The 27,866-nt window shown below is 39.8% G+C and overlaps 3 protein-coding genes across 8 annotated transcripts; 2 read left to right on the top strand and 1 right to left on the bottom strand.

The window, feature by feature from the left end:
- Positions 1–120: 120 nt before the first annotated feature.
- On the top strand, positions 121–15,472 carry GLT8D2 (glycosyltransferase 8 domain containing 2). 4 transcript variants are annotated; one of them, XM_068191003.1, is made up of 12 exons: positions 121–1,574; positions 2,189–2,345; positions 2,863–2,969; positions 3,471–3,525; positions 4,941–5,036; positions 6,205–6,373; positions 8,046–8,163; positions 9,517–9,601; positions 11,712–11,824; positions 12,270–12,436; positions 12,870–12,982; positions 13,532–15,472. In XM_068191003.1, the coding sequence occupies exons 3-12, from the start codon at positions 2,964–2,966 to the stop codon at positions 13,702–13,704; spliced, it is 1,095 nt and encodes a 364-aa protein (XP_068047104.1). In that variant the 5' UTR covers positions 121–1,574; positions 2,189–2,345; positions 2,863–2,963; the 3' UTR covers positions 13,705–15,472. The 4 variants fall into 4 exon arrangements, with proteins under 4 accessions (XP_068047104.1, XP_068047106.1, XP_068047107.1 ...); XM_068191005.1 differs by lacking the exon at positions 2,189–2,345; XM_068191006.1 differs by lacking the exons at positions 2,189–2,345; positions 2,863–2,969.
- On the bottom strand, positions 14,223–24,044 carry TDG (thymine DNA glycosylase). Of its 3 annotated transcripts, none has more exons than XM_068191000.1 (10): positions 23,956–24,044; positions 21,253–21,401; positions 20,224–20,453; positions 19,662–19,731; positions 18,933–19,068; positions 18,771–18,853; positions 18,596–18,690; positions 16,921–17,092; positions 16,496–16,624; positions 14,223–16,396 (listed from the first exon to the last, which is right to left on the bottom strand). In XM_068191000.1, the coding sequence occupies exons 1-10, from the start codon at positions 23,976–23,978 to the stop codon at positions 16,257–16,259; spliced, it is 1,227 nt and encodes a 408-aa protein (XP_068047101.1). In that variant the 5' UTR covers positions 23,979–24,044; the 3' UTR covers positions 14,223–16,256. The 3 variants fall into 3 exon arrangements, with proteins under 3 accessions (XP_068047101.1, XP_068047102.1, XP_068047103.1); XM_068191001.1 differs by having other exon boundaries at positions 14,223–16,393; XM_068191002.1 differs by lacking the exon at positions 23,956–24,044 and adding an exon at positions 20,567–20,727 and having other exon boundaries at positions 21,253–21,670.
- Positions 24,045–24,265: 221 nt separating this feature from the next.
- Positions 24,266–26,308, top strand: UQCC6 (ubiquinol-cytochrome c reductase complex assembly factor 6). The gene is made up of 2 exons (XM_068191008.1): positions 24,266–24,441; positions 26,036–26,308. Exons 1-2 carry the CDS (start codon positions 24,334–24,336, stop codon positions 26,129–26,131), a joined length of 204 nt encoding a protein of 67 aa, XP_068047109.1. The 5' UTR covers positions 24,266–24,333; the 3' UTR covers positions 26,132–26,308.
- Positions 26,309–27,866: the final 1,558 nt, after the last annotated feature.

Raw genomic sequence — 27,866 nt, 5'->3', positions numbered from 1 at the left:
ATTAAGAGGAACTTCTTCATAGAAAGGTTGATTGGACATTGGAATGGGCTGCCCAGGGATGTGGTGGAGGTGTGTAAGGAAAGATTGGATGTTGCACTTACTGCCATGGTCTAGTGGACAAGGTGGTGCTTGGTCATAGGTTGGACTCGATGGATTTGGAGTGCTTTTCCAACCTGATTCTGTGATTCTGGGAAGGTGTTACTGCATTGCCAATAATCCTGAAGGTTCTGCGGGGTGAAGGAGCCAGTCCCAGTTCTGCAGGCTCATATGACTGTGTGCTGCTTAGATCTGTTCAGATTCACATAGAAATGGAAGGGAAGGTGAAAAAAACATGGGTGGATTTTGATGAACATGAGCTTAATATAACTTAAATATCATAGCACAGCAAAATACTAATAGTTGTGGCCATCTGCACAAAGTATATAACTGTGTGTATAACTCTTTTGATTTTTGTTCAAGCAGAAGATGGATTCCTGTGCAAAATCAGACACAGATAGTACAGTTTGGGCATGTTTGAGGCACATAGTTGAAATCCCACATTTTTGGCTCCTGCAAATGGAACAGCAATCTTCATTTAAAACACTTAAGATTTTTAAGACCTTTATTGACTACTACTCATAAATTTGGCACTGCTTCATGACAAAAATATGAAAAATAGTTTAGAGTTGAAGTTGTTATTTCTTTCAGTACTCTTGAAAGTCTTGTGACAAAACAGTGGTTTGTCGTTTAGAAAGTTCATTCCTAGAAGAGAGGGACAGAAGTCAAATAAAAGAAGTGCTGTAGAAAGAAAACTGCAAAAGCATTCCAGAAGAGCTTAGGAGGCAGGGTATCACCATGTGCTGGTTACCTTGATCCAAGATCGTTTTGAATCTAAACCAAACCTGTGGATTAAATGCTCAAAGATTAGGAAATGAGATGATTCAAGTCAAAATGCATGTTCAGAGTTGACTTTTGCAAGTTTCCCTTAGTTTTTGACTCTCAAGAACTCTGCCAACAGACACTGGAAAAACTTTGGCTTTCTGTTAGACTTTGGCATGTTGTAGTCTGGGTCTTGCACACTAGTTACCTGTTCACATTTACCATAAATAATGACTAAAAACATAACTTGTAGCTAGATTTTGGAAGTAACTTCTGGAAGGGTTTGTTTCCTTCCCTTTCCCCCACCCCTTTAAGAATTTTGTCTTATGGGATTTGTTTGCAATCTGCTAGCTGAAGCTCTGAGGCGAGTTTGCCAGATCTGGGGCTGCATCATCCCTCTGCACATCTGGAAGTGGTTTATGTGCTCTCATTCCTCCAGCGCAGCGTCTGGGCTCTGCACTATTCCTCAGCAGCAGAGAAAGGAAAGAAAACCAGCACAACTCCAAAGTAAACTTTGAAGAGTTCAAAAAAGGAATTGAATCGTAAAACTGTTACTGTGCCCTGTAAGGCCCTTGTGTGGGTGACTTCAAAGGAGGATGGTGGTCAAGGACGCTTTGGCAAGAGTGCTTACAGCTGTGGGCTGTCTAGGATCCGAGTAAATAGCTCCACAGCGCTTCAGGAGAGAGGAGTCCCGAATACTGTGCTGCTTTGAAGAGGTAAAAAGACTAATTAAGCAGGAAATATCTGAGCAGTAATGTCACTGTTTTTGAGCTTTCCCTTCTGCAGCCCCTCGTTTTGTTACAGGATTTGGCAGCTGAGTTAGGGACTGCCAGGTTCCAGGAAATAATGTCTACAGTAAATGAGTAAATATTTGCAGGGGAACAAATATACCTCTCTTTCCTTAAAAATCAGTAGGTAATCGATTGGTGTTTCAGAGGCTTAGGAATGCTGTAGTTGTAGAACTCAGACTTGTGTGAGAGTCTGTCTTTGGATTTTAAAGTTTAAAACATGATTCATTTTATGTGGATTTAATAATTTCTGGAGATAACATGAAGCTGTGGCTGTGCAGCTTTCATCTTGCAGTGATCATCAGGACTGTTTGTGGCAATTGTTACAAATGCTAATTCAAAGATAGTGGGCAGCTCTGTGGAAATCAGGGGAAGATTGTGATCAGCTATCACAATCTGGTTAGAAAATTAGTCCAAGAGTGTAGCAGGTTCTGTTGTCTCTCTGCTTACCTAATGAGTAAAGTTTTTAAGTGTAAAAGAAAGTAATACTTCTGTGTAATATATGAGAGAAAGGCTTTCTCAGCTGTGGTATTTTCTGACAGATAAGCTTGATTTCCTCTGTGTAAATTAATGCCACATGAAGAGAATGGTCTGCTGGAATGTAGATAAGTAGTGCAGATGTGGAAGAACTTCCAGAGTACTCCTTTCTCACTGCAATTTGGTAATTAGCTATGACTTAAATACATTTCAATATAAGTGGTGTGTAAACAATGCCACATCTTAGATTTTGTACATTTATTTTTTTGTTTGGTTTTGTTGTCATTTAACTTGTTGGTCAAAGTAGAGACTAATTTAGTATTCTGCCTGAACTTGAGCACTAACCAATGAGAGGTGGTCAGTTTTGTGACTCAGATTTCAAGAATTCTTGCTGGTCTGTCTGATTTGTCAAGGAGCTGGAACAAACTTCATTTTTATGTGTGCACAGATCCCATCTTATATCTTTATCTATGCTGTAATGTGTCCATATCTGGAGGTGTGGAAGCAGGAAAAATGGTTTTCTACATAGTATAAAGGTTAGATCACACAGTTGGATTTTCTCTCCCCTCCAACTTCTGGTGCTGTTTTTTACTGTTGGTTGTTGTTGTTTTGGTTATATGGTTTGTGTTTTCTTTCATAAACAGTAGTTTTGGGTCCAGAATTCAAACAAATGTTGTATTTCTCATAATCCTGTACTTTAGGGATTATGTTCTGTCTTCTCAGACATGGCTCCTCTCAGGCCTGGACTAGAAGCACAGTTTTAGGGAAGGTTACCTCCTTTTCTTCAGCATCACAAAAAATGTGCATGAATACAAGCCACACTACACCCACTAGCAGAATATGGGTGTAAGAAAGTATTTTCACTATTGCTCTGAAATTTTTTGAAGGTCTAGAAAACACTGTCCTGGTATAAGATTCCCATATGTTTGGGAATGCATACTCCTGCAAGACATAAGTATTTGCTATAGATACTATGTTTGAAGTGAAATCAGAGATAATGATAAATTGCATTTGTGGATGTCTTAATACTTCATTGCACAGTATCTTCAAATGTACTAAAAATCGCCTACTGACGTAAATGATCAGATGGGATTTATGAAAATGTTTTTCACAAGCTATTAGTTGCTTAAAATATTAATAAAAATATTTCAAATCCACAATATTAGTATTTGTTCAAAATCAAAAAGGTATTTGCAGAGATTTATTGCAGTTTTACTTCTACCAGTTCAGCAGTAAAATTTGATAACCCAAAACCTAGACCTTTATATAACTAACTAGAATTCACTTCTGGCATTAATGATATTTCTCTCTTTTATTTTTTTTTCTTTTAATTATTTTTTATTTTAGTTTACCACAGATCACAGTTCTCATCCAACAGGACACATGGCTCTTTTAAAGAAAAGTAAGAGAGATTAAAAGCATTTGAAAGACATATTTTTTAAAGGAGGACAGAAATGTCAAATCCAATTTCTTATGCAACTGTTGTCACAGTTGTGTACAAATTTATAGCTCTAGTATTGCTAAATTATGCTAAACGTTAAGTATGCAAATAGGTATTTTCCTGTTAACTGTGTCAGATAAGTACCACATTAATTTAAAACTACTCACTGCTTTACTTCATGAGACTGGAGATTGTGAAATTTCCCACCAATACTGCAAGTAGCTGCTGTTTTCATGTGAATTGTGCCCAGGGCACTGAAGCTGAATTTTAGAGATCTCTGCACTATAATGCTGTTCATACTCAATATTGAGGTGTGGCCCCAAGACTTTTGGGGCTCTCATCAGCTATAAGGGTCAGTGACTGAAAATGGACTTTTACATTTACTTATGTAAATTTCTCAAATTTCCCAAAATTTCTCAGAATTCAATGGGATTTTTCCTCAGCCAGTTTAAATTAGTGGTTTACCAATTTCAATCTAGCCTCATGCCCTGTGGTGGCCAGTTGGCCATTTTGATTAAAGTGGATCAAAACTCTGTTCACTTTGCTCTTTTGATCACCTTAAATACATTTTATGGTGGTGCAAAAGTAACAAAGGAGTCTGAAACAAGGAACACCCATGTTGATGAGGACAATGTATTCCTTTCCTATTGTGCTTGGTGAACTGTCCCAACACCTGCACATGCTTGGTTTGTGTTGAATGACTTAAATTTGTACAAGACAGTCTTCCAGGAACTATAAATCAGAATATACAGTCAGGTCTTTGCCTTGCTTTGATTTTACTGATTTAAATTACCCTGTTGAAAAAAGTATTTTCAGATATTTTGAAACATTCCTGGTTTCAGTAGCATGATGGGTTTGTTTTTTTATAATTTTTAGGGTTTTGCTCAGATCCTTCAGGATCTGAACGCTGAAATAGATAAAAAATTCTCCTGTGTCTGAAGTTTTATCAGGGAAGCATAACAGAATGGAAGAGCTACATAAAAATAAACTCCTTAAGTGACTGTAAACAGAAAACAGACTAGCCAGGAAAAAAACCCCCAAACTTTCCAAGCTCCTGGTAAAATTCAGAAACATGTGAATTTTCTAGTTTGGAAAACCCATATATATTTGGAATCTTATGATTTAATGAGAAAATTAACAGTGAAAATCAGATAGTTGGGGATTACTTTAATAAGGGAGAGTTATTGTTGTGTTTCTAATAGAAAAGTTTTAGCTTGATCAAATAACATGAGAAAAACACAACAGATACAGGTTATCAAATTATCAAATTTTCTATCACCTGTACTGGTTGCAAATTGGATTTTTTTTTTTCTTAATCAGATACTTGGCAATTAGCTGTTATATTGATTGTTAACACATTCTCCCTCTTGTTTCAGTTAACCAGATCTTACTGTTACTTCTTGTCTTAACCGTGTGCGCTATTCTGTATAACAAAGTTCACCAAGTGCCCTTGGCACTGAGAAATGAAACAGGTAAGTAACTCTCACTTCAGTTTCATTTATGTTCCTGTTTTGTATTCCTCATGTCTTAACTTGAGCAGCACTTTTCACCTCACTGAATGTCCTGCAGTAGATGAGCTACTCACATTGCTGCATGTAGTCTGGGATGAAAAGCATTTTGCTTCTGAATTACTTGAATAAAATTAGAGGAGATTGATAGTGATGACTAGGAGTTGTAATTCTGATTAAGTTTTTATCCAGATGTCACTGATGTAGATGGATGCTGGAGTATATCCTTACTTGAGCTGAACAGATTGGAGTTGTCAAGTGGTAATAAACCTTCATCACGACTTCCTCCTTGGGAATGTTATTGGCTTGATTATTCATTTCAGATAGACCATCAAATCTTCATATTTACAGCAGAAGTTTTCCTGGAATTTTTATAGTGACAGAAACCTGCTATGGTTAACAAGGTTGGACTAGTATTAAATGTCTATATAAATAGCTTACTCACTGCTACCAAGGTAAACAAACTCTACCTGGATATAAGTAATTTATTTTCAGTATATTTTTGTTGGGGTTGTTATGACTGTAATTGTTATGTTTTAACCAGTATAGTTATATCCGTTTAAGTTCTGTAAGTTAATCAGTGCTAATCAGGGATAAAAATCTTTAGCAGGAGTGTGACCTGATTCAGTGTAGTTCAGGATTTTTTTCCCTTCAATCATTAGCAACTTCCTGCTGGTATAAATTTTTGCACTCTTCCTTTCAAGCCAGCTTACCAAAGAAGTGGAGCTCATGCAATTGCACTGTCTCTTTGACTTACCTCCTTCCTTTGATAATTTTGGAACCTGTTGTTCAATTTGTACTTAATATAACTGAGAAGTAGAAGTCTCAAAGGTATTCAAGCCTCTACGATTTCATATTAATAAGCAGCTACATGAAGGACAGGGTGCCCCTGCTGAGTAGAAGATGCTGAGAACTCTCTTATTTATGCTGTTTGGAGGCATCCAACAATCCAGTCAACCTGCAAGTGGTTCTGGATTAGCAACAGCTCAAGCTGTGTGCCTTGCGAGATGGGGATGTGTGTAGGACATGGTAAGGAAAAATGGAGTGCTGATAAAATGATTCCACTGCTTATGGTAGTTCTTACTCATTTTTGTGACCCAGATCTGATGTAAAATGGGTTTGTTCCTTGTAGTGGATCTGGAGAGCCCTGAGGAAGTGGAGGAAGAAATCCCAGTGGTGATCTGCGCTGCTGCGGGCAGGATGGGCGCGGCTGTAGCAGCGATCAGCAGCATCTCCAGCAACACAGAGGCCAATGTTTTGTTCTACATCATTGGGCTGAAGACAACCATCCCACACATTCGGTACACACCAGCCTTGCTTTGTTCTGAGCTGTAGTTAGAGCCACGTTGTTGTTCCCCCTAGCACAGGCATAACCACTTCTGGACTTCAGAGGATTTTCAGGGAAATGTTGTGGTGTTGGGAGCAACCCCCAGGATTCTGTATGTGATGGAAAAAGGACCTTTGTCCTCCACAAGGCACTGACTCCTGCAAAGGGGTGTGAAATAGCCAGGCCATGCCATACCCGTTCTTAGGTTTTTGTAGATAGGTGGCAGAGGAGTCTATAGTAAGGTGAGGATACACTGCCTGCTTGTCACAGTGTATCCTCCTCCACAGTGTAACCTGTATGTCACAGTGTATCTGTGGCACTGCGCTTACCTCTCTTCTGGTGCTGGGTCTTCAGCTTCAGAGTAGAAAAATCTTGCTGTTTAAAGCTGATTTCAGTTGACGATGTATTAAAGTTATAAAAAGGGGCCCAAAAATATTGTGATGACTTTCCCTTCTTTCCATTTAACTTCGTTCCTTAATTTCTCATTTCATTTCCTATTATGAAATGAGAATCTTTCATTTCATGTCAGGAAATGAAATCTCAGGATTTCAATGAATATTCATCTCATTACATTTCAGTTCATTTCACAGTACTTCATTCCATTCAATTTAATTGTTTTCACTTCATTTCAGAATTTTCTTCTTCTCAATTTCACTGCATTATATTTTCCTTTCCTTTCTGTCCTTTTTGCTTTAATCCTTCGTTTCTCATTTTATTTCCCTTCCTGAAATGAAAATTCCTCTTTCATGAAAAGGAAATGAAATCTCAAGGTTTCAATGAATATAATTTCTTGAGGTTTCATCTCATTTCAATGCACTTAATTTCATTCTATTCCCTTTTTCTTGTTTCACTTCATTACATAGTTTTATCTTTTTTAGTTTAATTTTATTTCATGTATCTTCAATTCACTTCATTCCTTCATTTGTTATTTAATTTCCTTTCATGAAATGAGAATTCTTCATTTCATGAAAGGAAATGGTATCCTGACATTTCAATGAATGTAATTTCATGAAGATTCAGTTAATTATATTTCAGTGTTAAAATTTGCAAACATTGTCTTGAAGAGGACCAAATTGTGAATGCAAGCTAAAACATTTCTTAGCAGTTCTCACCTCTGGCTACTTCACTTCTGTAGCCTTTGTACCTGCAATTTGTGTCAGAAGAGAAAATAAACAGTGGTGATAAAAAAATCTGACAAAAATATGAAAAGAAAATTAGCTTAGTCTAAAAAAAAACATAATTAGGAGGTGACATAGAAGTCATGTGGAAGAACATAAAAAGTACTGTAGATAGAGTAAGAAATAATTATCTTTAATTATAGGAAGAGAACTTAGAATATAGTTTATTAGAAGTAATGGTGAAAGATTAGTTGTTTGGGTTACACATGGAGTCTCTGATTTTGGGAATGGTGTGGTGTGTTTGTTTTATTGAGGTTTTGTGAGGGATTTTTTTGTATTTTAAGAATAAGTTTAACAAAACTCTGTGTGTAATAGCTGTAGACATAAATGGTTCTGTCTTGGGATAGAATAGATCAAGTGAGATTTCAAGGTCTCTTATTATTCTCCTAAGTGTCTGTGAATTTCATGCTGGAAGTACTTGCCACACACTTGATATTTCTTTTATCACTTCTTTTCTTTCCATCACAGAAAATGGATTGAAAATTCTAAACTGAAAGAAATAAATTTTAAGGTTGTGGAATTCAATCCTATGATACTAAAAGGAAAAATCAGACAAGATGCATCACGTCCTGAGCTACTGCAGCCTGTGAGTTAATGAAGGCCACATAACAAATTATTGAGGTTTTTAATACTTATTATGGGCTTTAAGATGTCCTAGATCTGTTCCATTTCATGCAGGGTGTGTGTGTATATGTCTCTTCCAATGCAAGAGCCAATGACCAAGAGATGAAACTAGTCAGAGTGACAGCATAAACAAGAGATGTTGCACACTTTTCATGCAATGAGTACTGCATCTCTAGAATCCCTTGCTGAAAGGCCTTGTGGATGTAAAAATGTACAGGGGTTCAGTTAGGATTGAAGTTCATATTTAAATCACATCTAGATCAGAAAATCCCTTGAGCTGAAAATAGCTGAAAGCTAGGAGAATACATGGAGCAACTATTCTGGATGCTTGCTCTATTTTTATTTTCCACTGAGCATCTGGTTAGGACCACTCTGAAGGCAGGGGCTGGATAAAATGGTCTGAATTCTTATGGTTGTTCTTACATTCTCAGTCCCCTTTCCCTCTGCTCTTTTCTTCATTGCTGTTGTAGAAATTATCCCATGTCTGTGCCACCAATCAAATCACTCCTTTAGAGTGGACTGATGATACTATTACATATTGAAATTTGGTGTGATGTATGCTGTAAAAATGCACTAGGAAGAGCATTGGCTGCAGGTCCAGAAAGGTGCTCCTTCCTCTCTTATCTGCTTTGGTGAGGCTGCATCTGAAGTGCTGTGTCCAGTTCTCAGCCCACCAGTACAAGAAAGATATGGGCTTACTGGGGCAAGTCCAACATGGGCCGCAAAAATGAAGAGGCTGAAGCATCTTTCATGTGAGAGGTTGTTGAGGCTGTTTCAGTCTGGAGAAGACAAGATTTGGGAGGATCTTATCAACGTATGTAAATGCTTGAGGGGAGCAACAAGAGACAATGGGCACAGATAACATGAAATTCACTCTGAGCTAAATAAAAGGCTTTTTAAAGCATGGATTTAAAAGTCTCAGGTTGCCTAGAGAGACTGTTGGGTCTCCATCTGTGAACGTATTCAGAACCCAACTGGGCATGGTCCCTTGTCAGTCTGCTCAAGCGGACTCTGCTGCAGCTGGGGGATTGAACAAGAGGATCTCAAAAGGCCCCTTGCAGCCTAAAGGATTCTGTGAGTAAACAACAGATTTGGGCTGCATGGTTAGGATTATAGTGGATAAATAATAACGGCAATATTAGTAATAATACTGGATTTGAGAGAGTAGTAAAGCTGTGGGGGAGGAAGCAAATGGTCACTGATTAGTACTCAGTAAAGAGAGAAATTCCAACTGACTAAATAGAGACAGAAGCCTGAGGCTGCTGCATTCAACAGCTTTACCTTTTAGTCTTTACCTTTTCTTTCTCTTTAATAGCTGAACTTCGTTCGATTTTATCTTCCTCTGCTTATCCAGAAACATGAGAAAGTCATATATTTGGATGATGATGTCATTGTTCAAGGTAAGCTGTTGTCTAAAAAGCAGTTTCTAACAGAATTGCAATCCAAGTTATTGAAGCTTTTACAGCCATTTGGAAATATGAGATAGAAACTGAGGCAGCTGCTAGGAGTGTTGAACTTGGGGAAAATACAAATAATCTGTTTGTTTAAATGATAGTTTGAGGAAGAACTTACCTGCATATATTTTGTATAATTGTGATCAAAATTTTATGTGGGTTTCATTTAAATTGGTTCTGGTCAATTGCTGAAAGATACCCTGGATTTCACTCAGATGCTGCAAGGTTTACTAAGTGTGTGACACACATTTCCTGCTAGTATTTGAATTCCCACAAATGCTACCAATTCCTTATCCAGAATTGCTGTTCTTGAGAGCAAGAGGAATTTATTCAAATAATAGGATGGAAGCTCCAAACACTCAAAATATGGTTTTGAGCATCTTCAGCTCAGAATGTAAAGCAATGTGCAGAATCACGAAGATTTCGGAGTTCCTAGTCAAGTGGGAGCTCTTAGAAGACATTCAAATCCTGAAAAAATATTTTATTTTTTTCCTATCATACAAGTGATCTCTTTTGAAGACCAATTGTTTTTTAAAGATTAATTTCTTGTGAGATTTTTTTCTGTTCTGTTTCTGAGTTGTTGGGGTTTTTTTCTCTGTAGAGCTGTTGTCTTCATATTTGTTTTATCATATTTTCTTGTTACTTTAAAGCACTTTTTAGCCAGAGCGTTGTGCTTTAACCCTGGTGGGCAACTAAGCAAAATTTCCTTTGGAAGGACTGAATATAACTACAATAAAATTTTTGGCCTAAATTAGTCTTTGCTGTAAGAACATTAAGACCAGTGAATATGCACATGACAAAAGCATAATTCTCCACTGCTTTTCTGCACCTCTTTATAGTTTTGTCTCTACTGAGGCAGATTTCAGACCAGCTGCACTTAAAGGGGTCACTATTTGCTTCTTTGTAAAAGACAACGAATCTGTTCTGGCTCCCTTTAATTTGCCATAGACTTTCTATCACAGTTCTTCAACACGGGTGTTTCCAATGGCAATCTCTGCTTTTTGGTTTTGTTGTTCTGTCTGTCAGCAATGTGCAGCAGCAATGTTTATCTCTTTGGAAGGTTCCAGGTCTTCGTTTAGACTCCAGTTTCACGAGCAATTCAAGCTAAGCCTGCCAGTCCCCCATCACTCCTCCCTGCACCTGTGTTCACCAGCACTGGGCTCCCTCTTCCCCGGGGGTGCCAGCTGATGGTGATTGTGGAGCTGCAGGACAAAGGTGCAGTTTCACATCGCCCCTCATGGTGGGCTGCTGCTGCTGACCAAGTGGCCTCTCCTGTCCCCAGGCAGCTCCTCTTAAAGTGTGTAAACTGCAGTCGTGCAGCTGCAGAAGCAGCTGGTTCAGCTATTTGACCTGGCAGAAGACCGGCAGTACAACATGTAAAAGAGATGAAAGCAAAAGAAAAACTGGAAGCTGTAAGGGGCTGGGATGCAGGCTCACTCGATTGCTGTGGCAGTGATCTGCTTCCCACATGTCCTGAAACTGTTCTGGCACATCTTGGTCAGGTGATGAGTGAGGTGCCAGGCATTACCATGTTTCCCTCCACCAAGAAGGAGCTGGGTGGGCTGTGAAGCCAGCAGGGATGGTCAAGTGACAGGCAAATTTCAATCAGCCATTGCTGAGAATCCAAGTATCTTCCTAGGAGATAAATATGCCATAACAACAGGAAAAACCTCATCTGTGCAAGACATTGAAGTGGGACTTGAAGAGGCTCAGAAAAATTGCCTGTGCCCTCCCTCTCCATGGACAAGCTCTATGACTGCACAAGTTTGTAACCAGGCTTTTTAACAGTCCTGTTAAAACAGTCCTGTTTTATCGGCTTCTGTTGTTGCTGATTTTGGACAACCAGAGTATGAATGTATTGAATACCAATGATAATATCTAAATATAGACCTTAGGCATCCAGGTGCAAATTTGAAAATGGTCCCATATTACAAAATTCAATAGGGGCTATCCTTCAAAACTGGTTATAAGTAAGACATGAGAGCTGACATTATCCTATCAGCTCTGTAGCAGTGCAGTAGGTGTTGTCTGATGCTTGTGACCTTTCTGTAATCAGGTGACATCCAGGAACTCTACGATACTAAGTTAGCTCCTGGACATGCAGCAGCTTTTTCAGATGATTGTGATCTGCCTTCTACACATGAAATGGTTAGAAGTGTAGGGATGCAGGTAAGATGCCATTCTGGAATTCTAATAATGAATGTGTTTGCCCATAAGTGTAAGATGATTTGATGTGTTTTCCCCAAAGTGAAAGTTTTATGTGTATTTATATATATATATAGCTTTGTAATAGTTGTTCAGGTAATTAAGGACTTTTTGTAGTGGTACAATTGTGATGCTGCATGATTTAGTGTGGGCTACCAAAAGACAAACATAGCGAAGGAAAAGCCTTGGCAAACTTCCATGGTACAATATTGTGGAAAAAGTAATTTAATATCTGGAGGTATCCTGCCTTACAGCCTTGTCATACAGAACTCATGACAGGTAACCGCCATCTAGAAACTCATCTTTGGGAGAGCATATTTAGTCTCCTTCTCAGTGAAAGTGAGGTGCATTTACATGTATCTTTACAGAGGTTCATAGGCGATGCACATACTTTTTTTTTATTTCTTAGAACACATACATGGGATTCCTGGACTACAGAAAGCAAGCCATTAGAGATCTTGGCATCAGCCCCAGCACCTGCTCCTTTAATCCTGGAGTAATTGTTGCTAACATGACTGAATGGAAACATCAGCGGATTACAAAGCAGTTGGAAAAGTGGATGCAAAGAAATGTAGAGTATGTGTAGAAGTCTAGCTTTGCACTTTACTTTTAATACATGTTTTACTTTCCATTTAAAAGCTCTTACAGGTTTTTTAACTCCAAGCAGTCTTTCTTTTGAGATCTTGTCTGGTAAAGTAACTCATATTCCAGCATTTCCATCTGTTTAAATCTGACCAATTCTGAACCAGGAAATGGCCACTTGGAATTTTAGTCTTGTGTTCAATCACAAACCACACTTAATCCTGAGGGACATTGCAAACATGTGGTTCTCATTTTGGGTGACCAACTTAGCCTGGGATGAAGCCACTGAATGATCTTCCCTTCCTGAGGCTAGTTTAAAGAAGGAGGAGTATTTCTTTCTTGCCAGATACTTATTTTTAATCTTCTGCTTTTTGTAATAAAGATTCCTTGGGGTTTTGAACATATTCTTTTATTTTTCCTTTTGCAGGGAAAACCTCTATAGCAGCACCCTTGGGGGAGGTGTGGCAACCTCCCCAATGCTGATTGTATTTCATGGAAAATATTCCTCTATTAATCCTATGTGGCACATAAGGCATCTTGGTAAGTTTAATTTCTCATTGTTTGCAAGTTGGAATTAAGGTGAGCTTGTGAGATTCCACTGCAAGACCTTAGGTGACTTTACCTCATGTAGCACTTACGTGGAAAGAATATATGAAATATCTGAATATAGTGAGAGACTGGAAAAACTCAGTCTCTTTCTACGTGCAGTGGAAGAAAAGGGAAGTTCTGGCAGTGTTTGTTGTCAACATTTTGGAGGATGTAGTTACCTTTTACCTGGGAGTGATGAATTATCCTATGAATAGCTTAGCTGGTATGGTAAAATGAATAGATTTTACTTTGTTTTTAATCCCAGCTATGCCAAGATGTTAAAAGTGTTGAGAGAGGAAACTTGCTGAGATTTTTTGCTGATGCAGCCTAAGAGGTAACAAGCTGCAAAAATCTGCTTATCATACAACTAGTTGTAAATTAGCATGAAAACATACAAATCAGACTTCTGGAAATGTCACCTGAATTTAACCCACTCTACAGCGTCTTCCATTATCCAAAACTGCATTTTTCAGATTTTTTGTTTTTAATCTACCCATGCAGGTTGGAGTCCTGATGCCCGTTACTCAGAGCAATTTCTTCAAGAAGCTAAATTACTTCACTGGAATGGGAGATACAAACCTTGGGACTACCCCAGTGTCCACACTGATCTCTGGGAAAACTGGTTTATTCCTGACCCTTCAGGGAAGTTCAAATTAACTCGTCCTGATAGCTGATACTGAAATACTGCATAACGTAGTATATGGGATGCATTTAATAGTTTGAGATGCAACATGTTGTATGATAACTGATTTTAGAAAACAAAGTATTTGTTAAAAAAATGAATAACTGACCATCAGTCTTGTGTGCTTATGGCAGGTGAGGGAGGCTGGAGTGACCAGTACACAGTTCAGATTATCTTGACTTTCATGAAAGGTGAGGAAACAAGTTTACTTGACAATGAAGTGTTTTCATTAAACACTTACAGAGGTGAAATTCAGTGCCAGACAGAGTGCTTTAATTTAAGCTCTCTAAGTAAGATTCCAATGTCTTCTGGTAGGAAAAAATCTACACAGGAGATAGCTGCAGTGTTATGTACAAGAGGTGTTTAGTTATCTAACCCACATTAAACATCCTGAATTGAAAACCTGGGCACGTTACTGAGTTCTGTTGTGTAGTGACTGTGGCATCTCTGTGTATAACACATCCTGTAGTGCACTTAGCAAGATGCAAAATACATTCCAATACACTGCAGTACAATTCCTGATTTTATTGTGAAACATTGATAAATTTAAGACAGATAAAGAACTTCTGTATCACTGTAACAAAAGAGCACCAGTTTTGAGGGAGGACACAGAATTGCAGTATTTAGTGGAATGGTCATTGTACAGTCCACGGTATTTTATAACCAAGTGAGTGATTCCATTAAGGAAGAGACCTTTCCCTTCCAAGCAAACAGGATAGCCTTTCAGGAGTTACATCCTACTGTGCTACATACTCAGCAGTACTAATTTCATGCTTCTAATTTTGTTGAAAATAAAACTGAATTGTAACAAATCCCTGATGCAAGATACTTTGAGCACCTGCAGGAAAACATCCATGTAAACAGCAATACATGATACAGTACACTTTAAATAACAGACAAGACAAGTCCTATACCTTTCTGACAATATGTGGAACAGCTTTATGCTGCAGCTAATAAACACAATCAGAATCATAATGCACACTCACTCGATTGAAGGTTCTCAGAATTAAGCCACATAATTTGGGAAGAAACTGTAAACATCACGCCTGCCTCACAACAGGTTGACAGTGTGTGATCTCTGTAAGAGGTGTTACAGCAGGATTAGAACCTACACTAACCAGTTACACACAACTGACAACTGTCACTAGCTGTGAAGAGAGGATAAATCACACTGGTACAGGAATCTCTGACCAGCATGGAGTGTGGAGATACTGTTTGTGTCTGTTTTCAAGTATGTGAAGCACCAAATGTCATAAGATCATCAAAACTTTAGTGTTTTGATCAGCTTATTGCTTTTACTTCATCTTTTCCTCACATGATAAAAGAGGAAAATAAAGTGAGAGTCAGGCACCAGGATGAAATTGTTTTTCTCAGTCACTAATATTGGCCAAAAATGTGTATCATTTAGGCAAGTTCCTCAGAAGAGAGTTATAGTTTCTACAGACAGCTTCTTATTCATAAAACAGCTGCCCCTGTACTCAACTCAGTGTTTTTAACTTTTAAGTGGAATAATGGGAACACCCTCTAAGGTACTACAGATTGAAGAGAGCTTAATGTTAAAAACTGCTAAACTGCAAATCTATTTCAACCTGTGCTAATTGTATGTGATGTAAATAGCATAGCTGTGCATGACTTTTAAAGAGAATGCAGTCTTTCAATTCTCTGTCTTATTCAAAGGTGTTATCTTCCTCTAAAGGTCAGGTGAAGGGACTAACTTCATGGAAATGATGGAGTTTAAATACCACAGAATTCAAGAACTACCACTACTGTTTGTTTTTGCTTTTCTTAAAAGCAATTCCAGCTCCTTACATTGAAATTTAAGGGGGAAAGAGATGGAGTAGTAAAGAAACCTTATCCTAAGAGAGCTCAGCTGGAATATTTAGACCCTGTCCTGTGTGACACAAGTTTTCCTCCCCAATGTTGTGACGTGAGATGATGTCTTCTCACTCCCCTTATCCTCAATTATGTTACACTCACTGAACAGACAGCTCTCTCGTCCCACCCAGAAGACAGCACTCACAGCTGCAGAACACAACTTTCTACACTTTTTAAGATGCTAAAAGGCAGGTTTAAAAAGCACCATTTCCTTAATTGTGCATGATTAAAAACACCACTTCACACCAGGTAAGGGTACATTTTCTCCTCTGGATATGAAAGTATTAAGAGATATCCAAATATTGAGGCATCAGTAAAAAGTACACTGCTGCTGTTCCCACCACGTTGCCATTTATGGAATAAAATTAACACCCCAAAGAAATATTCACAAATGAGAAAGCAATTTGTCAAAAACTGCAAGAAATGGTATACATTAAATATAAAACTCATATACAAAAAAGGGCTAACTTTTTTTTAAAAAGTTTGGATAGTTCCTTAAAATTACCTAGTTCATTGATTTCAGCCTACCACACACTTACTTTGGACTATAATAAAATAACTAGGGGAGATAAAATACTATGCAGATGCTTCAGTTGGAGAACTGAGGTACCAATCTTGATCACTGCATTAAAACTGCAGCATGTGTTCATAGCCGAGAAGGAGCAGCTCCTACACGCTGCTTCCCTCCTCTTCCCGTGTCATGCCAGCATTGAACTCTGGAATCTGGTCTGCAAAGGACTGTGTCATCCACTGTCCGTTAGGAACCTCACTGAAGGACGACCCTTCGCAGTACTGAGGATTGCTTCCTGCTGAACAAACAAAAATGACACCGTTTTTAAAGGCAGGTGACACCCCGGGCTCTCTGTTCCCCAGCCATGGCTGCAGACTGAATGCCCCAAGCACTTTACCAGTTCCATTTGAAGACAAGCTGCACTGGTCAGTGTCATACGGTGCACGGTCACAGTAAGCTCCTCCATATGCTGCTTCATAGCCTGGGTCATATTTTTCTTCTTTAACAGCCATCTTTTTAGCATCCTCTGCAGAAACAGAACAGCTCAAGCATTAATATTTAGAATAAAAATTATCAAAGAGCACTTTCATCAGAAGACATTTGAAAAATGGCCACAAATTCTAGAAGATAATCCCTGCTCCCCTTAAAAAATTTAGGCTGTACTAAAGAGAATGGAATCTGTAATTCTATACCACAGAGTTTAGAGTATCACATCTCCTCCTCTCCCATTAAAAAATTCTTTATTTCCTTCTGCTTGGGAAACTGCTAGTATTGTACATTACATTACATTTTAATGAAGTGTTAACAAAATAACAACAATACCTTGTGCAAGTTGCAAGTCAAACGTGTACTGCACCTCCTGGACCTCTGTGTTGGGTGCAATGCCTTTCAGTTGATCCCTTAAGTCTTTCAGCTTAATGTAATAATGAACTTTATCTTGTGCCCGAGGAAACTGAGCACATCTTGCGCTGGACGATGGCATAACGTAGCAGAGCTTGAGACAAAGAACAAGAGAAAAAGCATCACTGATCCCCGAGCTATGAGTTAAAACTTAGGGTATTCAGAACAACAGTTCTTAACAGTTAACCTCGCTGTTTTAACTGTTCGTACAAACTTCAACTAATACCACAGGTGGTTGTGGAATGGGTTAAAATGAGTTTTCATTTTTCTTGGCCAGCCATCTGTCTTGCCCTGAAGAGAGGGGCTGATTGCCAGCTGCTAAGTGAGCACAATTTTCACCAGTTACTTATGGGCTGCAGGAGAAGCAGTACCCATGTGTGTTACAAGAGAGGAGAGCACACTCCAGAGCTCCCTGAACAAGCAGAGCTCTGAGCCAGGGCACAGAGGAGTACGTGACAGCATGCAAATAGCCCAAACCAGTGAGGGAGGCAGCACAGGGTAATTAGCCTGGCTTATTGGCCAAGTGCATCTGCATGACGCACGCCAGGCTGTGAAATTGTTGTTAGTGTGGCTGGAACAAGCTTCAGTATTTCTATCTTTGTCAACAGCCCTAACTAAAGACACCAAGTTAGTTCAGGAAAAACAAACTGTATTCAATACTTCTATTACCATGGAGTCTTTATGAACAAGTAACAGTAAAGGGAATTATTTTTCTTATAAATACATTTACTGTAGAAGTCCTTGAGAGCTACCTAAGGAGCAAATACTTTATCCAATGATTTTTCAGGCTCTAATGGCAACACTTCCACCTTTAGAGAAAGGCAGCTGAAACTTGCAGCACTAGTAATTGAGTATAGAAATAAAAAGAAAAACAATCCAAACTTTTGAACTGACAAGGTAATAAAGCTTTAGAATAAGCTACCTTGGCAAGTAGCGTAATTGCCTTTGCTTTAACTTGTTTATAAGAACACATTAAACAAATCAATTTCTAATGATACATAGCTGGTCTCTTGAGATCTTTTCCAGCACTAGAGTTCTATGACTAATGCACTCTTCATCAAATTGCTTGTTTTATCTTAAGCATCCAATTTAACTTCAAACTGCAGATCAGCTTAAGGAGACAGCTCAGTCTGAGGGAAGCGCTGGGGCATGCCCAGATCCAGCAATGCTGAAGGGTCACGTGCAATGCCACAGGGATGGAGTTGCTGTTCTTTCTCCCCCACTGTGGCACTGCATGGTCATGGTCAGTATCAAAATCCAGTAATACAAATACCCAGGGAATTGGACACAGGGGATCAGATGAAAATTATCATAAAAGCAGGCATGTGTTACTTGTATTTCACGTAGTCCTTAGAGAATGCACCAACCTACTAACCATAACATACCATTTCTCAAAAGAAGTCTGCAAGTCTGAAGAAGCTGCATTAAAGATGTGTCCAAAAACTGCACTAATCCCCTTTCTCTATCTAAGTAAAAACGTTTCACACCTCCAGTCAAACTGGTGTTAACCTAAATGTGTGCAAGGCCTGAGGTTTCATTAGTTTTTAAATAATCAAAATGGAGTGCCCTAGTTTTGTTTCTCAGTCTCAATACTTACAGTTTCTGTATCTGGCACTTTGTGTGGCTGCAGCCCAAATTCCAAGTTCTTAACTTTAATTCCAAAAACCTCTTTACTAAAAATTTCATAAATACCTAAAATGAAAATACAGGGTAAGTGGAAAAAAAAAGCTACTGGCAGAAAAAAAAATTCATTTTTAAGTAAAAGTTCTCACATTTTCCATTAAATGCTGCTATACGAGGTTTATACTTTTGTAGCTTCTGCATCAGAATTCGCCCTCCTTCCCGAAACTCTTTGCTAAAAGACAAGGTACTCAAAATTATTATCACAACTAATAATTAATTAACAAGCCTGATATTTCCCTTTGTTGTCTTACCTGGAAAGGTCTTTGCTTCCAGGTGTTGTCCTTTCAACCATGTTTGTAAATCCAATCCCGTATTTATGTGGCAAGGTGTGGTCATCCATGTGGTTCAGCTGCTCATTACTTAGACCAGACATGAACAGACACTTCCCTGTGAAGTAGCAAGACAGATATGCATTTGCCTTTTTCCAAGGAAAAGAAAACAGAACGAAAAAATTCCACTCAACTATTGGAGTACCGGAATGCTAAAGGAAGAATCTATTTTAACAAAGTATCAGTTAGTTTGGGAAGACTACTGCCCTATCCAGAAAGTTTTAAAATAGCCAACATTACTTTACCTCCTCCAAGAGGGCAGAAAGGCCCTAGTGTACAGGAATTCCTTATCACTATCCTGCAAACCAGTCTTTTATTTTAAGAGCTCAGTACAGAGCTTTAGATTTTGTGATTAATTTAAGCAGTGATCAATATGGATTTGGGAGGAAAGAATGTGGCAAATACAATGTGTCAGCTTTTTTTGACAATCTTGCCATTGCTTCTCCTTGCTCTGGGCCTCCCTGACAGAACTCGCTGTCTTGAACTCATATTTAGCATATAAAAATCCCTCTCTGAAAAAAAAAAAAAAACCAAAAGCCAACCAACCAAAACCCAGGAGAAAAACAAAAACCAAACTAGTTTAATTAAAATGCCACAAGTTCTAGCAAAGTTCTGCAAATGCTAAAAGAAGAAATGAAAACAAAAACGTACAAAAATGGTTTCCAGGTCCTGGGTAATGATGTCCTTTGTAAGCTGCCATCAGGCCAGGGTTTATGCCAATCTACAAAGATACCAGTCCATTTTAACAATGACAACATGGCTTGCTAGTCAAGAATTTAATCAAGTTACAGTAAGAATGCTTATTCAATTCTCTCTAAGTTACTGTTAATAAACAAAAATGTATTAATGGCACCTTCCATCATTATTTTAAAAAACCTGACAATCTTGCAGCAGTGCCTTGTTTAGATGTGCAAGGTCAAAAGAGCAGCTCAGAGGGTGCAGAGCTTCCAGGAAATAAAGCACTGAATCATGGGCTCCCATGAATCTGTACTAAACATGAGCCTTAGATTTCTCAGAAATTAGGACTAAGTTACTATGGCTTTAACAGAAAATGCAAAGCAGCTCTACACACAGGAAACAGTTTATGTACTTTATCTTGCAAGATCTTGCTATACAAGCAATATAGATGAGTAAGCAGAAAGAATGTAAATCATAACAAGTAAATACAAGACTTTTCAGTTACAAGACCTAATCTTGTAACTGAATTACTCACTATCACAATGTCCAGATCAAAGGTCAAAATATCAGGCAAAGTCTTGGTCAGAAGTTCAGCTTCAGATACACCATTAAAACGGTCCACTTTTCTTTTGACTTTAAAAGTATCTGTGATCTTTTCTTGTTTGCCTTTTGACTTGGCTGTTTTTTCTTTTTTAGCAGCAGGCTTTTTGGGTTGCTTTGGCTCAGTTGCTTTGGCTTTTCTTTTCCTTCCCCCTTTTTTAACTTCTGAAACACACAACAAATATTCTTTTAGTATATTTCCAATGTTGCAGTGTGGATATTCAAAGAGACTCAGCTAAATGTACAGACACAGAGAGAAATCAAACAGGTAAATTTACCTTCAAAATTCATTAATTTAAGCAACACACCTGAAGCTTCCTCATCTTCTGGCTCTTAAAAGTTTAGAGATTCAGGCAGCACAGGCACTGGCCATGGCATGACCACCCAGAGATTGCTCTCTCTCTCTCTCTCTCTCTCTATGTTCATTAATAACGTTGAGCTGTAGAACAGTGTCACTAGCCAACAGTTAGTATGCGTTTAAATAAGCCACACTAAATGAAATAATTCTTAGTAACCAATTCCCTAATTGTGATTACTATAAAAACTAAGCAACCATTCAAACAAAAATATTTCAAATAAATTATACTGTACTTCTCTTGCAGAAAGTTAAAAACATTAGGTATTTTGAAGCCAGAATCTTAAAAAAACTTTCTCTAACACAATATTAAAACCCATGACTTCAGCTAAAATACTGCATTTACTTATTGAAAAAAAGATCTGCTTTTCTTGGAACAAGATAATTATGTGAGACTGAACAATGTGCATACATTCACATGAGTTTACTTCCTGTCTTTTTAATTGTCTATTAGAATATGTTTCTTAAAGAATACAATTAATCAATAATTCTGCAGTGAGCATCAAGAAAAGGAAATCCAATAGGTGCGAGGAAGCAGTTTAAGACCAATATTTTTTTCCCAATTAATCACTCTCACTTCAGCTCACTAGCACAGCCCAGTCAAGCTACCTTTTGGAGGCTCCTGAGCAATGTTTGGCTCTGGAATGCCCTCTAGAGTCGGCTGCTCAGTCATCATTTCCATGTTGGGCACTGCAGTCATCATCTGATGGAATGGAAGTGAGTAAAACGCTTGAGCTTGCTGAAGATATGCGTAGTATCTTAGAGAGTGAGAAAGAGAGAAATAATTTATCAATAATTTAGAAACTTACCGATGTACCAAACAGAATGTAAACATCAAACTTTATCAAGGCTGGCATGTACTGCACTTACATTCTCTGATGACTCTGTTAACAAGGCAATAAATTATCCGCACCTTCGAAACAGTCTGGCTGCTTAGCTGGTGTCATTTAACCCCAACATTAGCAGCACAGTTCTCTTGTGATTGCTATGATGTGGAATTAACACAGCATTTGTAAGGGAAGAGTAGAGCTTTTATCTTTACCAACAATTTACAACACATGTTGAGCTAAAGCTCTCTGGACTACCACAAGTTTCCTAAATTTTAGATCTTTTTTATGTGGTGTCAGTTGCTTAATCTGTTAAGATACAGAATGGATGAATCATTCAGGGCTATAAAGCATTAAGAATACACATAGCATTTGTTACTGTGCAGACTATTAAACAGCTTTAACAAATTGTGCAGCAGATGTTGTCCTGCTATCACACACTGGATCCCAACACAAGTATTGCACTTATTCTACATGGAAGTGTTCCCACACACAGAGATCCTATGCATAAAGACATTTTTCCATAGACAGCTCTCTCCCTCCACACATTTATTAGTCATATACAGCCCTCACACCCATTTCTGCTTTATTCTGTCACTCCCTTCTACCTATTTCTGCTTTATTCTGTCACTCCCTTCTACCTACGCAGCCACCTTCTTGTCCATAGCTTCTACTACCTCACAAATACATAGCAAGGACTTGGTGAACAGTAGATTTTCAGGAAATAATTTTATCATCTCAGAGCTATAATTAAAAACACCAAATAAATTTTAGGTATAGAGATATTTGTCCAAGAAGGCCAATGGCATCCTGTATTAGCAATAGTGTGGCCAGCAGGACCAGGGCAGGGACTGTCCCCCTGGACTTGGCACTGCTGAGGCCACATCTTGAGCCCTGTGTTCAGTTTTGGGCTTTTGACTACAGGAAGGTGCTGGAGCATGTCCAGAGAAGGGCAACAGATCTGGGGAAAGCTCTGGAGCAGCTGAGGGAGCTGGGGGTATTTACCCTGGAGAAAAGGAAGCTCAGGGGTGACCTTATCACTCTCTACAACCACCTGAAAAGCAGTTGAAGCTGATCTTGTCACTCATGCAACAAGTGACAAGACAAGGGAAAATGACCTCATGTTGTGCCAGGGGAGGTTTAGATTGGATATTAGGACAAATTTCTTCATGGAAAGGGTTTTTAACTATTGGAATAGCTTGCCCAGGGAACAGCCTGAGTCACCACCCTGGAGGTATTTAAAAGATGCTGTAGATGTGTAAATTTATGGACAGGGTTTAGTGGTGGGCTGGGCAGTGCTGGGTTAATGGCTGAATGATCTTAGAGGTCTTGTCCAACCTAAATGATTCTGATTTTAAATTTCTCAAAAGTAGGGACCATTCTCTTCTACACACCGAGATTTTAAGGAAGTCACTGTAAATCAGTCTTATGCAAGAAGAACCCACAGTCTTGTGATCAAGACACTAATTTTAACCCAAATATCTATCCTGAAACAACGAGAATATATATGAACATATGTCTGTCAGATTCCCAGGGAAGTTGCCTAAGAAAGCTATAGGAGATTTTCTGAGTACAGGGAACACCTTAAACCTTCTGCTGGAAGAGTTCTACTTATATCAAATGCTTGTGCAGTTAATGAACCAAACAAAACTGATATTCAGATTTGTATTAAGAAACACATGAGAAACTGAGACACGCAGAATCCAGTTCATAATGTAATAAAAGCTTAATCATAATGTAATAAAAGCTTAATCATACAGACCAGAACAGAGTGAGTAAGAAAAAAGTGAAGGCGTCTAATCTAAGACCAGATATCTTTTTGTAATACAGACCTTCTTATTTTATGTGTACACAAAGTCTCCTTCTAGCAAAGAGAATAAAATTCCCTTTGAAAAGAGAAAAAATTTGCACCACACCACAAACAAGTCCTCAAACCACTTGCTACTGAGATGAAAGTGAAGTTTTACCCCTATCTCTAAGTTTCCCATATATTTTTAGGCCAGATTTCTTGTGTGGGTTCAGAAATACTTTTTTTTTTTCTTTTTGTTATTGATGTATATATATGATAGGACATCGAAATAAGTACTTTCAGTATCACGAGGAAAAAGTAGTGATTTGTTCCTCTCCCGCCCCCCCATCCGTTCATGCTAAAAACAAAGGGAAAAAAAAAAGAAAAAGGTAAAGAAAAACACATGTTCACTGGAACACAACCAGTGAAATTAAGTAATTTTCAAATCCCCCCGTGACAGAGACGCGATCGCGCCCACGCTGCCAGGGTCGCCGCGCTCCCCCCGCCGCGGGCCCGGGAGCCTCGGAGCCCCGGGAGCGCCTTCCGTCCCTCTTTGTGCCCAGGGGAAGGGGAGGGAGGCGGCCGCCACAGCGCGGCCCCGGCTTCCCGTGGGATGCGGGGAAGGAGGAGAAGGACAACGGGCGATCCGCAGCGCGAGGCCCGAGCGCGGCTGCGGCCGCGGCCGCCCGCCGGTACCTGCCCAGCTCCGGGCCCTCCATGCCGGCGCGCCCGCCGGGGCCGTCGCCGTCGCTGTCGCCGCGCTTGTCGCCGCCGGCCGCCCCCGCGCCCCCACCGACCCCGGGCGCCCCGCTCACGTGACCGCGCCGGCCAATGGGGGCGCAGGGCGGGGCCGCGGCCGCCCCGGGCGGGGGGCGTGAGGGGGCGTGAGGGGGCGGCCGGGCCGAGGTGCGGGCGCTGTGTCGCGACTCACCCCGCCTGGCGCGATGCTCCCCCGTGAGGGCGGGCCTCCGCACCCTCTTCCCTCTTCCCGGTTCCCTTCCCCCTCCCCCTCCCGGCGGCGGTGGGGATGACGCACGTCCGGCACGGTCCGTGCACAGGGCCCGCCCCCCAGCCATGCCCGCCGGCGTACCCTGGCCCACCTACCTGAGGGGGCTGGCGGCCAGCATGCTGGCCATGTTCGCGGGGGCCGAGGTCGTGCACAGGTACTACAGGCCTGACCTTGTAAGTGCTCGGAGGGTCCCGGTCGCTGGTAGCGTGTGTGCGGGTTGGAGGGTCTGCTGGAGAGGCTGTGCCTCGGAAAGGTCTCTGGCCTGGCGGTGGACACAGATCAGCCTCTACAGAGGCATTGGCCAGGCCGCCAGGACTTCACTGGGTCAGGTTCTGGGCTCCTCAGTACAAGAAAGACGAGGAGCTACTGGAGCGGGTCCAGTGAAGGGTCATGAAGACCCTGCGTCTCTTGGGAGAGACGGCTGAGAGGGGTCTCATTAATGCTTATAAATACCTTAGAGCTGGGTGCAAAGAGCATGGTGCCAGACTGTTTTCAGTGGTGCCCAGCGACAGGATGAGGAGCAAAGGCCATGAACTAAATCACAAGAAGTTTCACCTTAATATGAGGAATTCTTTCCACTGAGGATGGCAGAGCACTGGAACAGTCTGCCCAAGGAGGTCATGGAGTCTCTGTCTCTGGACACATTCCAACCCACCTGAACACGTTCGTGTGTGATCTTTTCTAGGTGACCCTTCTTGAAAGGGGGCTTGGACTGGAGGTCCCTTCCAACTCTGACAATTCTGTGATTCTGTGACTCCTCTGGGGAGTCACCTCCACTCTGGATGTAGTACCATGTGTCGAGAAGGGGTCTCTGCTGTGGGAAGCTGGGTTTTGAAAAGAGTGTGCAAGAGTGGCAAGAAGGGGCTGTATTAGATTTAAATAGACTTTATTTCCTCCAGTAATGGAAATGAAGGTGACCAAAACTTGACATTAGAAATTATGACAGACAAGGCTGTCAAAATTGCAGTCACAGAAGTAAACTCTAAATGAGACTATCCACTAGGGATAATAATGGTTTGGTTTAGCCTCTTGGAGGTCTGACTTGGAAGCTTTCTTTCATCCTCCTGCTTGTGTATAGTTCATGGGTTTTTTAATTCTCTGGGCTACTTTCAAATGGGAAATAAGTTTTTAAAAATTACCATTGCTTTAGCTGTCAGCTCAAAATTTAAGCAATGATGCTTCAGTCATTGATAAATACATTAGAATTTATGTATTTTAGTAGTCTTGACTGTAGTCTTCATTACAGGCAAATTGACATATTTATTCAGAGTGATCAAATGATCTATATCTCTTAAGTAGCATGAATTTTGAGGAGGTGCAGTTCTTGAAATGTCATATTATCTGGTGCCTTTTTAATTTTTTATCTCCAGTTTCAGTGCCTTATTTCTAAATCAGGGCAGTAGAAGCAGTGAAACATTTTCTTCTGTCAACAAGAGTATGTGTGGAAATTTCAACTGTGCTAGAGCATCTCTACCAAACTCACTTTAATGGCAAAAAGAAGCTTTGCTCCTTGAAAACAAACTGTCTGTTCTTCCTTTCATCTCGAGTTTTTTTTTTTTTTAATTGTACTACTTTAAAATAAGTCAAATTACAAAAAGGTAATAATTCTTAAGGTGTTTTGCATGTAGGAATTATATTCTGCTCAGAAAAGAGGGTGGTAAAATCACAGTTTAGCTGTCATGCTCTTCCAGAGTAAGCTCATTTACTGTTTTGGCAGTTTAGTTTTTCCTCTGTCACAACACTGATGTCTTTCTCTGTTTTTAATAGAGCATACCTGAAATACCTCCTAAGCCTGGAGAACTGAGAACAGAGCTGTTGGGTCTAAAAGAAAGATCAAGCGAAGTTCAGACTTCACAAGAGTGACCAGAGTTTATTTTCATTGTGAAAACTAGAACTGATAAAATATTGATCCAACTGTTTCAGTTGCAGAAATACATATGTGGAATACTGTGCTCCTGTAATGTGTCTTTGCTTTCCTTTGAGCCGAGTTGCAGGCAGCATTAAAAACGAACATACAGTGAATGCTGTTGGTAAAAGTCCCATCAGCTGTGTGCCAAAATGCTTGTGAGTTCTTAAATCTGGATTACATTTTAAGTATCCTTCAGAATAAGGCATCAAACCATGACACAGATGTATCACTGACAGGAAATCTGCTTTGGTCCACTGCAAGGCTGGAATCTTACAGCTTGGTCATCTCAGTTAAAATGGGACAAGTATGTACAGATGACACTAAAATCAGATTTGTTTGTGCTCCATTTGGGCATCTGCATCTGTCCATGGTTGCTTTTGATAGCTGTAAATACACAAAACTCTGAAATAAAAAGTGCAGGTTTACCTTTCAGTCTGCAAATAGAATCACCACAACACTCTCGCACCGGGAACTTGAAGATTCAATCACCGTCCTGTGAAGGTGGCTCGACAACCCAGTTTTGAATGGTACAGTATAAAGCTTGGGAAGGTTGGGATTGTTTTACTTGAGAAAGATGCCAGGACAAAGCACAGGCTTCATCCTCAGTTGTCACTTAAGTTGAACTTGTAAAACCACAGTCTGACACATTACCCAGTAAGGAAACAAAAAGCTCCCCAATTCCTACTGCCGAAGTACTTGGAAGCCTTGTAAGAGCAGAGGGATCAAGAAATGATCACAGTAAATGCTACATTTACATCAGTTGTGGCTATGAAGCTATTATTTTATTTATGCTTACGTAAGCTGGAGTGCTTTTCCTAGGAAGAAAGGTTTATAGTTCTTATGCATGTGTACGTGTTTGCTCTCACCAAGTTTAACAGCTGTTGTTGGGATGAGCTCCTCTCCTGCTCTTGTGTGCCCATGTGTGCACATTTTATGTAACTAGATCACATCCTCTCTCTCAGGCACCTTTGTTAATGACAGCAGGCAATGAGAGAGAGGCTCTGGTAAAACACAGATGTTAAACCCAAACAAAATCTATCAATGAAAAAGTCTTAATACATCGACTTCCGGTGAAAAGACTTTTTCCTTTACTGCACCTAAACAAAGCTGAGATTGGCAACCTTCAACTTCAGCAGAAGATAAAGTTTATTGAAGAGAAAATGGGACAGTTCAGCAGAATTTTTTCTTTTCTAACTGGGGCATGAACAGCAGGATTTTGATGATCCCTTTAACAAGCCAGCATTCACCAACCCTTGCACTGTTACTCACACTTTGTCAGATTATCACCTCTTATGTTGTTGATTTCTGACATGAAAGAAGCATTTCTCTCTATTTTCTAAAGGTTTTTCAGATCTAAAGGCTGCAGAGGGAAGTTTCTACTAATTAGGCTTAGATTTCTAATGCATCCTGCTGCTACTGGAAACTGAGCAACAGGGAGCTCTGCCTTTTCTAGCACTGAGGGAAATGTCCTCATTAGTGCCCATCTAGGAAGAGCAAAGCTGACAATGCACCGTGACAGCCCCAGAACCAGCATAACTGCAGCACTGAAAGAAACATTGCTGACTGAGAGACACTTCCACTACTGACACCATTTTGCTTCAGAGCTGACAAAAAAAAAGGTAGACTTAAAAGTGCATTTTGTGTTTATTAATAGCAAAGACCTGTCACAGCAGGGTATAGAGAAAGTAG

Source organism: Anomalospiza imberbis, chromosome 5, assembly GCF_031753505.1.
Source record: "Anomalospiza imberbis isolate Cuckoo-Finch-1a 21T00152 chromosome 5, ASM3175350v1, whole genome shotgun sequence".
In the NCBI taxonomy this organism is placed as follows: domain Eukaryota; kingdom Metazoa; phylum Chordata; class Aves; order Passeriformes; family Viduidae; genus Anomalospiza; species Anomalospiza imberbis.
The sequence above is the reverse complement of the archived record's forward strand: the minus strand, read 5'-3'. Positions and strand labels throughout refer to the sequence as shown.

Coding starts and splice junctions, on each gene's coding strand:
- TDG (XM_068191000.1), bottom strand. CDS start 23,978: ATGGAGGGCCCGGAGCTGGGCAG. Junction 18,691..18,770: donor AGCAGCATTTAATGGAAAAT/GTGAGAACTTTT, acceptor TTTTCATTTTAG/GTATTTATGAAATTTTTAGT. Junction 17,093..18,595: donor AAGTGCCAGATACAGAAACT/GTAAGTATTGAG, acceptor CTTTGTCTCAAG/CTCTGCTACGTTATGCCATC.
- GLT8D2 (XM_068191005.1), top strand. Junction 3,526..4,940: donor CATGGCTCTTTTAAAGAAAA/GTAAGAGAGATT, acceptor CTCTTGTTTCAG/TTAACCAGATCTTACTGTTA. Junction 6,374..8,045: donor ACAACCATCCCACACATTCG/GTACACACCAGC, acceptor TTTCCATCACAG/AAAATGGATTGAAAATTCTA.
- UQCC6 (XM_068191008.1), top strand. CDS start 24,334: ATGCCCGCCGGCGTACCCTGGCCCACCTACCTGAGGGGGCTGGCGGCC. Junction 24,442..26,035: donor GGTACTACAGGCCTGACCTT/GTAAGTGCTCGG, acceptor TGTTTTTAATAG/AGCATACCTGAAATACCTCC.